Source organism: Brienomyrus brachyistius, chromosome 12, assembly GCF_023856365.1.
Source record: "Brienomyrus brachyistius isolate T26 chromosome 12, BBRACH_0.4, whole genome shotgun sequence".
Taxonomy (NCBI): domain Eukaryota; kingdom Metazoa; phylum Chordata; class Actinopteri; order Osteoglossiformes; family Mormyridae; genus Brienomyrus; species Brienomyrus brachyistius.
The window spans coordinates 20,697,823-20,711,494 of NC_064544.1; the positions used below are offsets into that span (position 1 = coordinate 20,697,823).

Consider the following 13,672-nt stretch of genomic DNA (forward strand, 5'->3'; position numbering starts at 1 on the left):
TTCCCAGCCTGGCTGTGGGATGCTGCTTTCAGGGTTTAGGTCAATATTAAACAAACTTATTTACTCTTTCAGAAGCTGCTTAGCAGAACGTGACACCCTGGCCTGGACAGTTTAACGTTTTTTTTCCTGAGTGTTTTTTGTATTTTTTAGTGAATATTGCTGGGATGCCGGCTGTGGCATGAGGGCCAGCACTTGACTCGCGGCCCTTTGCACTGCGCAATGCGCACTGTCACTCTTCACCTTCCCAGAGCTGCTTCGTGCGAGAAACAGTCAGAATAGCCGTTGCGGTAATGCCCCCCGACAGGGGTCCATGTCAAAGGGGCAGGCCGGGCAGCGGCCTCCGTGGGGGGGACAGATTCCTCATCAGTGGGATCCATTGTTGTGCTGCAGGCCAGAAGACCCCCCCGGCGCCTACTGTGCACCTGTCCAGGATGCCGGCAGGGGGGCAGCGGGCTTCCTACCAGCGCTGGTGCTGCATTACATCGCCGGACTGTGCATGCCTGGATACCTCTGCACACGGCCAGAGACCGAGGGGGGGGGTGGGGGTTGTCGGTCGGCCAGAGACTCTTTTCTATTGCCCACGACAGAAATCCCAAACCCTGCTCCCTTTATCGGGCTCCTACATTTTAAAGAGCGGAGGGCGGAGCTGGAAGGGGCTCAGAGCGCAGGCCCGGCTGGGTGTGGGTTTCAAAGGCTCCGCTGGCGAGCGGTCACTATGTCAGATATGTTAATTCGCCGAAGCAGCGTTCTGCCATCCCCCCCTTGATGTTTGCTAGAGTTACATTAAAACAGCTGTGGCGTTAAATGGGACACACGGGGGGGGGACAGACCTCTTCTTCACGGCCCTCTGTTCTGCAGGCCCCCTTGTCCATGCACCTTTCAGAGGCTTTTAGGGAAATGAGTCTTTTATCTAGCGGAGGAGCAGCTTTGGGGAGAGAGCCTCACCACTGCCTTCTGCTCTGCCAGCAAATGCGGGTTGCATCTGGGCGAGATGGAAGCGGAAGGGCATCGGTTTCCCCTAAAAGCATCGAGAACCCCCCCCCCCACAGAATGCCCCAGCAAATGGTCCTGCTGTTGTTGCTGGGCACCCCTTGCATTCCCTGCAGCTAGGCATGAAGCCAGGGCTCTCCCCGCGTGGGAACGTGCAATTCTCTAGTCAGGTGACAACCTCAGAGGTGTACAGACAGGAAGCGAGAGTAAAACGTAAAGGACTGAGGGAATAATATGTGCTTTTCAGCACCTGATGTAACCCAATACCCTACCGGCTTCTGTGTTCACAAATGGACATTTTCTGGTCATTTGTTGGTTGAATTACTGTTGACATTCAGTAGTAGTGCTACATGTTTTCACTGCATATTCACTGTCATCACGATCCACTTTGATTCCCCCGGAGGCTCCATCATCTTTGTTATATATAAAAGGGATTTGACTCTTTTCATTCAATGTTTAACTTCTTTTACATGCTGATAGGGGCATTGCCCCTGCCATCTGAACACACATGCCTGTAGAAGCATTGTAGGGCTGTTTAAGGGCTGAGTAATAAAATTACATAGTCTGTTACAAAGTGAGCATATAGCCATGTATGCTTTTATTTAATGAATTTGCAGAGCATACTCCGAATGTAACTGTGCTAGCAGATGGAGTGATTCATTTACTATAAACAGAGAATATTAGGAGTTCTTTTCAAATTGATGGTGATTGACTCTTAATGTGACCAATGGAATGGCTCTAAAAAGGAGGAAACCAGTGTCCAAAAAGGAAGACAGGCATAAAGTGGAGGATTAAGGCACAAAGTGGAGGACATCCCATGAAAAGCTGTTGGGGAGGGGGGGGGGTCTATAATCATACACATACTACAGAAGCCAAGAACAGTATATCTTCTGTAGTATGTGTGTGTGTGTGTGGGTGGGTGGGTGTCACATTATTTGTGTGATTGAGGTTTGAAGAGAGTAGTCCTAGTTTTTGATGGGGAGGTGGGTGGGCAGATGGAAAAATAAGGGCAAGGGGACTAAAAGGTGGTACCTGGAAACCAGGACTGTCAGTAGCCAACTGGGCTTCTCAGCCTGCACTGACCCCTACTGGCCATGTGGTGCACTCTGCCTCAGCCCTCCTGTAGGCCAATGAGAATAACCCTGTCCAATACCTGTAACACCTTACAGGGGGGGAAAGAAGTTTTCTTCCCATCACTGTCATCCTCCTTCCTTCTCTTACTAGCTACCCTGATATAGTGCTAACAGGTGATATGATAACACAGGATATACCGGGAATTCCAGTCTAGTGCAGCTCCCCCTTAAACCCCTGCATCTGCCAAAGAGATTTTTTTTGCCTTTTTCCTAATTACAATCAAGGACAGGGAACACAAAGCAGACGGCTGCAGCTTGAACAAGCAATCTTGCTTCTATCTCCCGGCTGCCACCACTGACAGCCTACCTGGCCGACCTTTATTTTGTGGAACACGCAGGCTGAAGCACGGCAAGGCCATGTCCTCACAGGTGATTGTGATCAGGGCCCCGTTCCCAGCAGCTAGACCACATCCCCACAAAACTCCACTCACAGGCTCGGGCACCAAAAACCCACCTTGATTTGGTGTCATGTGATGTTATATGTGATTTTATATATATATATATATATGTGTGTGTGTGTGTGTCTGTGTGTGTGTGTGTGTGTTTTATTGCTTTTCCCGATTTCTGTGTTTAATGTTGTTTTTTGCAGCAGATGTCTACTTTTTAAAATTAACTCAGAATATAGGAAATATGGCCAAAGCCGCCAGAGTATGTTAATTAGCAGACTATCAAATAATGATGAAGGTCTGTTCAATCCCTGGATTGGAACAGCTCTAGTCTGCTAGCTATACAATTGTGTAGCTTTACAATTTAGCCTGCTGTGTCCCATAAAGGTAGAGCAGTGTTGATATTGTAGCTGTGGTAAATGTATTGGGGATGGTGGTCCTGAAAGTGCAAACTTCAGAGAGCACGTATGGCAAAGAAACTGCAGTGGACCTTGGACTGAGCCTTAGTGCACTTTCTGGTTAAGCCATAACTTGTCCTACTTGCAGATGTTAAACAGGATAAGATTATATGTAGCATGTAAATGTTTAAATTAACCTGATTTACAAAATGCATGCAAGTCATGAATTAAATTGTCTAACTTGAATGAATCTGTCTAACTGACTTATATGGTTTTCCAGGATACTTTTCTAGCACGCTCAATAAAGTTGGCGATGTTGTAGGTGCTTTCTGTGGGATCTGCCAAAGTACTTGATTGATAGAAGATACAAGTTGCGCATCATGGCAAAGCAATGTTCTGCTGAGGATATGCACTAAGTTGCCTGATGACAAGCCGATCACTTTCACCTTATACACTCCAACATTTCTCCTTCTACGAGGCTATGTTTCTGTTCTGATGCTTTCATCGTTCCCTTCCATACTCTTGAGCTTTTCTCCTTCCTTGAGACTCCCACTTTGCCCTCTTCTGTCTCTTCTGTCCTAAAAGCAATGCAGAGATATAAATGGAAGTATTTAAAGTACGGTCAACCCTGAGCTCCACAAAAGAAGACTTAGATTCAAGGAGAGGTGGAGGATTTAGCGGGTTGGAGCGTAAATGTGCTGGATGTTGGAGCGTAAATGTGCTGGATGTCTGATGGACCAGGTACTTCTACAAGCACAGGACACCGCAGGACGTGTGTTTGTGACTTTATGTACCTGATAAGTTACAGTCAGAGTTATTGATCTACAATCTCACTATGATTTTCATTTCTCCAGCACTAACTGATATCCTGTATACAGAATTGCTTAAACAATTTTAAATACTAGATCAATACACTTTCTGCACATAGCCTGCACTTTTTGGCTTGACCATGAACTTTTTCCTTCCACTTCTAATTACAACTTTTCTATCTACACCCTCTTGTCCATCCATCTGTGTTTTGTCTGTTGACCATCCTCTCATGTTCTCTAACTGCCGTTTTTCTCTCCTCTCCGCTTCCTCTTGTCCCTTCATCCATCTGTTTAGGCACTTCCCTAACGAGGCATGTTGATCGCATCACCTTCCCCAGGGCTTTGAACTTCTCTGGGGTGTCATGTTACGGGATTGATGGCCACCATGTTTATTTATGTGATACTAGCATGTAGTCCTGGGAGCATCGAACGGCCTGGTTTGGTGCAGAAGGCTGCAGGCAGAGCCTCGCTGCCCTGGCTGCCTCCTCAGGACAAAACTCAGCAAATTTTCACTTCCATGCTAATGCTATTTTAGCTTCTACCTTCAGAGTTTTATGCTAGGACTAGATCCCACTGGTAACACTTTACTTAAAGCTTTCATCTATAATGCATTCATAATGCATTATAATGGTCAGTATAATGAACAGTTAATAAAGCATTACAACATCTTCTATTGACAGTTGTAGGGCATTATAGTGTTGATTTTTAATACTTAATATCCATAATGTACTATAGATACCTTCATGAAATATCCATCCATCCATCCTTTTTCCAAACCATTTATCCTACTGGGTTGTGGGGGTGTGGAGCCTATCCTGGAAGCTATGGACATGAGGCAGGGAACAACCCAGGATGGGTGGCCAGCCCATTGCAGGGCACACTCACGCACCATTCACTCTCACATGCACACCTATAGGCAATTTAGCAAGTCCAATTAGCCTCAGCATATTTTTGGACTGTGGGGGGAAACTGGAGTACCCGGAGAAAACCCCACAACGACATGGGGAGAACATGCAAACTCCACACACATGTGACCCAGGCGGAGACTCGAACCCAGGTCCCAAAGGTGTGAGGCAACAGTGTTAACCACTGCACCACCATGCCGCCCCCTTCCTAATATATTATACTATATTATATTATAAAGACATGGTCAATGTAGCCTTTGTAAATTGCATCCTTTTAAAAATCAACACATTGAATCTTGGGATAAATAGAGCCATGAAGGATCCATTGGGTGGATCCTTCCTTGGCAGTCTGGGAAAAGCAGGATGCATTTCTAGGCAGCATTTGATGGAGCCTTCGAAACGGAACAGCCTTGTGGCAATGCTCTGAAACATTTGGTCCTTAAATGCAGCCTTGAAAGGCTACAGGCCCTGAAATGGGACATAGCTATGGTTTGGTGTGGACTAACAAATTACTAATTGGTGAGTGAGTCTCACCAAAGACTCCTACCCTGTCAACACACAAATTTTTCCTCACTTGTTAAAGCTGTTAACTACATAGTATATTTACTGAGGTTTCATATGATATATTTAAGACTTGTAGAAGTATTTTAAGTGACGTCTTTTAAATACATATATTATAGTATTTGTGTGTCAAAACAATTTGTATTTGGTGCAGAAGACATGGGCAGTTAAAAAATAATGGGTGAGTCAATTATGTCACGGTAAATTGCTTAGTGGGACCAGTAAATTTTGCAGGTGTTCATCCAGAACCAGAGTTCAACTGCAATTTCATTAATTCATTTAAAATATGTTTCATGCCTTTATAGAAAATAATTATTGGAAATTCTAGTCACAGTGAGGGCAATAAAGTGTGGTTTGACTAAAGGTTTAGTATGTTCACAAGCTGGATGGGAGTTGTTTGGGTGGAAAGGGGTTCATTGAGGGTTGATCCAAGCTCTTAGTTACGTTTTAAAAAGCAACTTGAAGAATAAAGTCTCCATGTATGGAAAAAATAAATCGCCCTTTTGTCCAAGACTTAGCTGGGCGGCTTAACACCCCACATGCCCCGTGGGTTTGCAACTGAGAAATATCCAAGATATCAACATGTAACCTAATACCCATTTGAGAATATTCATTCAAAAAACATTTGAAAGACATGTTTGTGGAGTTGGCTCTAAATATGCTCCACAGGCAATGAACCTGTCAACCTTTGGGCTCATTTAATTCCTAATTTAACAATGTCTCAGTTCGGAAGGTGGCCCATAACTTTAGGGAGGATAGACCTGGCAGCCGAGGTGGTGCTGGAGCCAGCTCCGCCCTTTGCGTCTGCTCCCACACGCCGGGATTCGGTAAACCGACCCAAGGGCCAGTGCACTGTATTGTCTAACCATGAGGCGCCCACTCATTTCTCTGCTGAGTGATTTTTTTCTCGGGGTAACGCTGACTCTCACATTTTACTGCCAGAGTCTACACATGCACAGAAGGATAAAGATGATTTAATACAACGGAAGACGGCGGCTTTGTTTGGAACCCAGTTGTTGGAAGGCAGCTTTCTCAAAGTCGTAAACCTGTAGAGATGCCTTGTTCAAGTACATAAACAAAGTAGCTGGGTGTGGTTTAAATTGTGTAGTATTGGTTGGAATTGTGGCTCAACAGTGTGTGAACAGCCAGCTTCAAAAGTTACCCATCCCAGCAAATTATTAATTACCAGGCAGAGGATTTAATTCTCTTCTCGCCGGTCAGCACTGTTCATGCTCCCAGTCAGTCTTATTTAAGATCTAAAGTACTGAAAATCAGGAGCTGTTTGGAGATAAGACAGAAACCCCAGGACTCCAATTTTCAAATGGAAAGTGTTGCACTCTTGCTGTGATCTAGGCTTGCAGACCGCAGAGATGTGAAAGAAAGCCAGTGTAGGGGTTATACAAATAGTGTTGTCATGGGGGAGCCAAGCAGATTTACTGACTCAGTTTCTTCTCCAGATCTGTAGTATATGCGTGAAATATGGCCTGTGGGCAGCTCATGTTCCTTCTGATAAAGACGGCTACAGGAGCTTGTTTTGTTGGGAAATCTGACCACCCTTGTCTGCTGGGCCTTTGTTTTTATTTCGGGGTGCAGCTATTGTTTTAGTGCATCGTGCACAGGGGGTAAGAGTAGGACCAATGAAGGAAAAACAGAATGACTGCGATGAGATGGAGAGCTTTGAGCTTAGTGGTAATAAAGCTCAATGAGGCTGCCGCCTCATTTTGAACTGGCATTCATGAAGTTCACCCCGCCTCCCCCCGGGTGGCAACTTCAAAGTGCCGTTCTCTGTGAAACTGCCGACCGCCTAGCAAACAGCCGCAACATTGAAACCTGAGGAAAACTGGACAGCGAGCTGGCACACTTGCCGCGGAGCTCAGCATCAGGGCCGAGGCACACGCTCTCTGTGCATTAAGGAGCGGACTGTCAGCAAGATCCATGTTCATCTTTCAATCCGTTCATGCTCAAAGTTTAAGAAAGGGAAGAAACCTAAGAATCATTCATTTTTACGTACTCAGTGTTCGCTCGAGCGTCTGTGACTGCAGAAACGTGCATCTGCAACTTGTTTAATTTTGCAGTGATTATGTACTCAGCAGTAATTCATCATCCTGCTCTCTTTTAATTTGTCGATATATATATTGGTGGCTTGCTGGCAAAAACTGTGTCACCATTAGTAGACATTTTTGGTTCAGTGGCCAGTGGCTGTACCTGTTTTCATAGTGGAGTTTAACTCTTAAGCTGTTTCTAACAGGTGTCTAGATTGAAGCTTGCCTCCCTCTGTGGAGTACACTGGTTATTGCTAACCAGCAAGGGTACTAACTGTCCGACCCTCTTCCTCTGCAGATGACTCCAGCTCTGGGAGGGACGGACCAGCGACCCCCAATGGGGCTAACACAGAATATGCCACCGACGACCTTTCAGCTAAACTGGGTGAGTCAATATACTACCTTGAAACCCTGTAGTATTTATTTTAAGACCCCTGAATGAGACATGCTTTGGAACATTCCTTTGACATGCAGAACGGCAGTCTAAACAGAATGAAATAGATCCCATTCCTCACAAAACACAATGAATGCCAAGGAATATGGCTGAACATTAGCTCGCCCGATGGAATCGTTTCGGCCTTGACAATGAAGGAACGGATGTGGTCATCACTATCAGATTTTCAGTCTTCTTCATATATTTTATATGTAAATAACACAAATCATCAAATCATCGAATGAAATTCAATGTGTTCATTGGTATTCATTGGTAACAATGTACAAGGTTAGTTGGTACAACTGATATAGTCTGCTTAATTTGGCAGGAAGTGTCATATTAAGTTACCCCTCCTAATTACTCTGTTGTACAATAGTGAGGCCTCGGTTCACCCAACCTGCCAAGATGCGTAAGCGGGTGATCGCCCGGCCTGTGGGCAGCTCCATCCGCCTCAAGTGCGCCGCCAGTGGAAACCCGCGGCCTGACATCACCTGGCTGAAGGACAGCAAGCCACTGTCTCCGCAGGAGGTGGGTGAGGGTCGCAAGAAGAAGTGGACCTTGAGCCTGAAGAACCTGACACCGGAACACAGCGGGAAGTACACCTGTCGCGTCTACAACAGGGCCGGCGAGATCAACGCAACCTACAAAGTCGAAGTGATCCGTAAGTAACAGTTCTGTTTTATCAGCCTATAAACATCGTATCTCCTATCTCCTACGCAGACAAAAATGGAGAGGAGACTCCTCTCCTCTTGCTGAATGTAAACCCAACCAAAAATCGTATCTTCGCAAAAATCGTGGCATTTCGTGAAATGACATAAAAAATCTATTCAAAGCTAAATGTCCCCCTAGCACCTAGTAGATTTTTATTGACTTTGCAACATGATGTAATATCAACATGGTGTCATTTTTGGAAGATCTGCTCAAAAAGATTTAGTTGGAGATCACTGTGGACAGCAGTGTTTCGGATCCTTCCACAAACTGTCAGTGGAAATGGAGTCAAGTCACAGAGCATGTCGGGATTAATTTAGGGCAGCTAAAGGGATGTCCATGTTCTCAAAGGCGTTCGGCGTGTGTGGCAGTGAGCAAAGTGAATTAGTCATTGGAATGAGGAGCATATTATGGAGGTTGGGTGGTTTGGGAGATGTGGGGGAATTGGCCTGTGTTCTGAGGAGAAATCTTCATCCATCCTGCTGACCATCTGCTGCTGGTTACAGTGCAGCTGTGTGGTGGCCTCGGCAACACATGTTGATACTAAATCCAGAAGCAGAGACAGGGAAGTGAATCGAACATCACCCTTGTCTTAGATGTGACATTTTATGCTCAATCTAAACCAGACATGAAAGGACGCTACCCATGTTTACGCACTCATTCATTACAAATGGAGATGTTAACATTCATACATTGAAATGCATGTACTGTTCCATTAATCCATTCACACACCTTTATAGTCGTACATAAAAACACATAAAACAATACATTCTTTCATGCATATTATCCTTCCACCACCTCTTCTGGTGAGGACTGCATTCCCTTCATACATGCACAGTACTCTCTCTGGGTGATACCTTCCAAGTTCTACTGTGGATGGCTGAGAGCACTGATGACAGTGAACAATTCATGGACCTCTTACATACATATAGAAAAGTGTATTAGATAAATTACACACCATCAGACATTACCAACATTAAATACAGTAGTAATAAAGTACATTGCATCGAATGAAAGGCATTCTCATGTTTTAGGGTAATTTAGAACATAAGACATTTACAAATGAGAGGAGGCCATTCAGCCCATTAAGCTCGTTTGGGGACAACTTAACTAACAGCTCAGAGTTGTTAAAATCTTATCTAGCTCTGATTTAAAGGAACCCAGGGTTTTAGCTTGTGCTAGACTAACAGGTAGACTATTCCATACTCTAAGTACACGCTGTGTAAAAAGGTGCTTCCTCAAAATTGTTTCTCCCGCTCATTTCCACTTGTGGCCACGAGTTTTAGTATTTAAACTAATACTGAAGTAGCCATTCTCAAGAGATGATAGAGCAATGAAAAAATATCACTTATTAAGGGATGATGGAGCAATAAAAATGTGTTCTATACCCCTCAAAGGGTCAAGGAACAATGAAAAAACATGTCATTACACATTTTACAATGGAAAATATTGTATTATGTATCTGTACATAACCTGTGATGGCGCCCTGGTGCGTTTCAGTATGTAACAGGCTGTACTCACTTGGCACGTGGTTTGAAACTTATAAACTGTTTATTCCTGGAATTTGTCCATTTTCTTTTCAGACTGCGGTAAACCGTGGATAACTGAAACGGTGGTTACCGAAACTGGGGATGGGGGGGGGGTCCCACTGTATAGACACCAATTAGTAATTGGACCAAATTCAATAGATTTTTGAGATCTAGAGATCTACACCAACATTCATTCACACACCAGTTTGGATGGGAAAGGACGGTACCAACAAGTAGCTCATTCACTGCTGGTGTTCGGGGGATTATTCATAGATTTTAATGTAACTGAAGTTTCAGAACAGCGCCCAGCACTACTGCAGATGACCAGTCATGTGGATCTATACCCGTTTCCTAAGCAATGTTACTCCATGAACACATAACTGGATATATCTGCATGATAATGCAATTGTGGGCTGACATGTGATCACCAAGTTCCTGATGCTATTCTCATTACTATTGAATGCCATACTCGTTTGTTCAAATGAGTACAGGCATTCACACTCGGTTTGCTTTTTGCACCTAAGTAGTGATAACTGGATCTATTTATCTCACTTTTTCGTTCTTGTATCCGCTACTGATGTTATTTTCCTTTTGACTCCATTGTAGAACGTACCAACTCCAAGCCCATCTTGACCGGCACCCATCCGCTGAACACCACGGTGGACTACGGAGGGACGACATCATTTCAGTGCAAAGTTCGCAGTGACGTCAAACCCGTCATCCAGTGGCTGAAGCGAGTGGAGCCGGGGGATGAAAGCAAGTACAACTCCACCATCGAGGTGGGCGACCACCGCTTTGTGGTGCTGCCCATGGGTGAAGTGTTGTCGCGGCCAGACGGCTCCTACCTTAACAAGCTGCTCATCAGCCGCGCCAAGGAGGAGAACGCTGGCATGTACATCTGTCTGGGCGCCAACACCATGGGCTACAGCTTCCGCAGTGCCTTCCTTACAGTTCTGCCAGGTAGGGATGACCCTCATCGCTCATTGCACCCACACATGCCTCAGTCAGGGGTTCTGGTCATGTGCCATAGCAAACAGTGAGTTTGATATGCCCCAAGGCAACTGGCAATGGGCCAACCCATTCAATACATAATTTCCTTCGTCTTCCTCAATTTCAATTTTTTTCTTACAATTTTTTTTGTAAAACCTCAATATAGTTTTTGTTTAAGATTTGACATTTGGTGAAATATGAAAAAAATGCCTTTATCCTCAAGGCTCAAGGCTAAACCTTACACTTCTCCCGTGCTCTGCCCCTCTGTTCTTCTAGACCCCAAACCTCCCACAATCCCAGTATCCATCCCGACATCCCACAGCCTGCCCTGGCCAGTCATCATCGGGATACCGGCGGGGGTGGTCTTCATCTTCGGGACTATCTTGTTGTGGCTCTGCCAGTCTAAGAAGCACTGCTCCTCGGGTGGTGCTGTGACCGCTCCCTCTGGCCAGGCCCCCCACCGCCAGCTACCCCGGGACAGGGTCGGCCTCCCCGTTGCTGACAAGGACTGCATGGGATCCCTCAGCTATGACGAGTATCTGGCTCAGCAACAGCAGCTTCTCTTGACCCAGGGGGGCACTTCTCTGGCTCCTAAAATGTACCCAAAGATCTACACCGACATCCATACACACACCCACTCACATGTGGACGGGAAGGTGCACCAGCATCAGCACATTCACTATCAGTGTTAGCCTCCAAGCTCTGGCTTCATCTCCCCATCTGGCCTGGACACCCACCCTCTCTGCACTGTGTCCCTAGAACTCTGTCCTAAAATGAGGTACTTCGGAGGAGCTTCCTCACTGCCATGCCCATGCCTTTCACATCCTGAGGTAAATCACGTGAAGGGACAGACTTTGTGGGATCCACAAATGCAACAAACAAATTCATGAGCTCTTCCTTCTGCAGGAGATCAAAGAAGATAACTTAGCTGGGACGAAATCAGCATGGTTATGTTGCTTCTGTGAGATTCCCTTTGCTTGTTTTGGGTTTCAGCTTTGTGTTTCATGCCAGTTTTCTTGGGCTCGTACTGTGATCTTGGTGAAAGGCTGCACAAAACAGACACGGACTTCAAGCTGTGGCGCGGTCCGACAAACACAGTTGGAGCTCACTGGTAACAGAGGAAGAACGGATGCATTATGGGCCAGTCATTTCTGTTTTCCTATGGACTAACCTGAATTAAGAAAACCAGCTGAAAAGTGATGTTTATTCTGCACTTAAAGGGCTTCTCTGGGTATAAATTCAAACAGCAGAAATGGACTTTGTTACTGGGATCGCTTTAGGAGTTGCTTTCTGGAACCTGGTTACTGTTCTAATCATCATTAGAGGAACTTGAAAATGCTGTTTAATAATAGCGGGAAATGGAATGCTATGAAAAATGCAGAATAGTGCCTCACGAAAGCGAGCAGGGATTAAAAAGGCTCATATTCATGTCACCTGACTGCACAAAACCCACTTACTGTCAAAGTAGGAGTGTGGTCTCAATAAGCCATGCGCAGCAGTTTGGGGAGTGGGGGGGCATGCTCCTGAATATGGGCAGCATTTCTTCATTTCGGTTTGAACTGCTTCCCTTTCAGTGTCCTCCACTGCTCCTGTCCTGTTGGCCTTTCTGAGATGGCAGGCTGGTGTGAGAAATACCACAGAAGGGCAGCTTTAGCTCTTGTGTACTCAGGTGTCCCTGACTATTCACAGTTTTTGTTCTCGTGTCTTTTTGTTTGTGTTTTTGAACATGTGTATGTTTCCCTGACCACTATTGCTGCCAACCGAAAACTGCATTATTGCTGCCTCAGGCTGCCGCCTCTCTGCCCGCCTCTTGTCGGCTTAGGGAACAAGCAGCGTGTGCAGCTTGCTAGATAAGTTGCGGTGGGACCTGCCGACATCCAAATGCCTGGAGTTGCCAGGTTGTGGGGGGGGGGGGGGGGGGGGGAGGGAATAGTTTGTCTGTGAAACGTGTAAAGGGACAGAGACCGAAAGACATCGGTCATCCTGTGTTTACATCTGAAGTCATGCATCAGCGCTGAGTAGACTGCCAAATCAAATATCCACCAGTTAAAAAAACACACTTGGGTTCACTATACAGTTAAGAAAATGCCTATAACACTATTTAATTACCATAAACTCTTACTATCCTTGAGGCAATAATGGACCTTAACAACGCCTATTTGGACTAGAGTCAAATTTAACCACAAAATATAAAGCTTTAGTAATTCTATATAGATTTTAAACAGAAGTCATGTATATTTAATTTATTTTGTTAAGCAAGAAATTATGTATAATTTTTTTTCATCAGATCAGGCATTTCTATACATATTTTGATCCAAAATATAAACAATCGATGCCATTTTGTTCTTATAGTTTAATGTAAGCTATGTAGTATCTAAGTATGTTGTCATCGAGTTATTTGTACGTGCTGTTTGAAAATACAAAAAATGTTATTAGTAATCTTTGTATTGACAATCTTGTACAGTTTGCCCTCTTTGTAAGCTGGAATTGTAACTGTAAAATTATTCATTGGGAGACATTTTAATCAATTTATCAAAGTTATTAAAAGCAGAAAATTCTGTTTTGTGTCATGGCATCTAATCCTGCCTGCCTGGTCATGCCGTGTTCCTCTATGTCTTTAAGAAAAAAACTTAACTTAAGAGTGATACTATGTGGCAGCGTTGAGAATTTGCACGTAGGATCTGTTCCATTGTAGGAGAAGTTCCTTATTTGAACTGGAGGGATATTATGACCCAGGGGACTCTACTCACATGAAGACTTCCCTAAGCACAAAGGACCTCCATGCACA

The 13,672-nt window shown here is 44.8% G+C and overlaps 1 protein-coding gene across 1 annotated transcript in view; it reads left to right on the forward strand.

The window, feature by feature from the left end:
• fgfrl1a (fibroblast growth factor receptor like 1a) overlaps positions 1 to 13,459 on the forward strand; it is a 79,539-nt gene extending 66,080 nt beyond the window's left edge. Inside the window, exons 4-7 of the mRNA XM_048971612.1 lie at positions 7,523 to 7,609; positions 8,034 to 8,318; positions 10,501 to 10,854; positions 11,161 to 13,459. Of these exons, the coding sequence (XP_048827569.1) occupies positions 7,523 to 7,609; positions 8,034 to 8,318; positions 10,501 to 10,854; positions 11,161 to 11,576 (1,142 nt within the window). The 3' untranslated portion in view covers positions 11,577 to 13,459. The remainder of the gene's footprint in view (positions 1 to 7,522; positions 7,610 to 8,033; positions 8,319 to 10,500; positions 10,855 to 11,160) is intronic.
• The last annotated feature ends 213 nt before the right edge of the window (positions 13,460 to 13,672 follow it).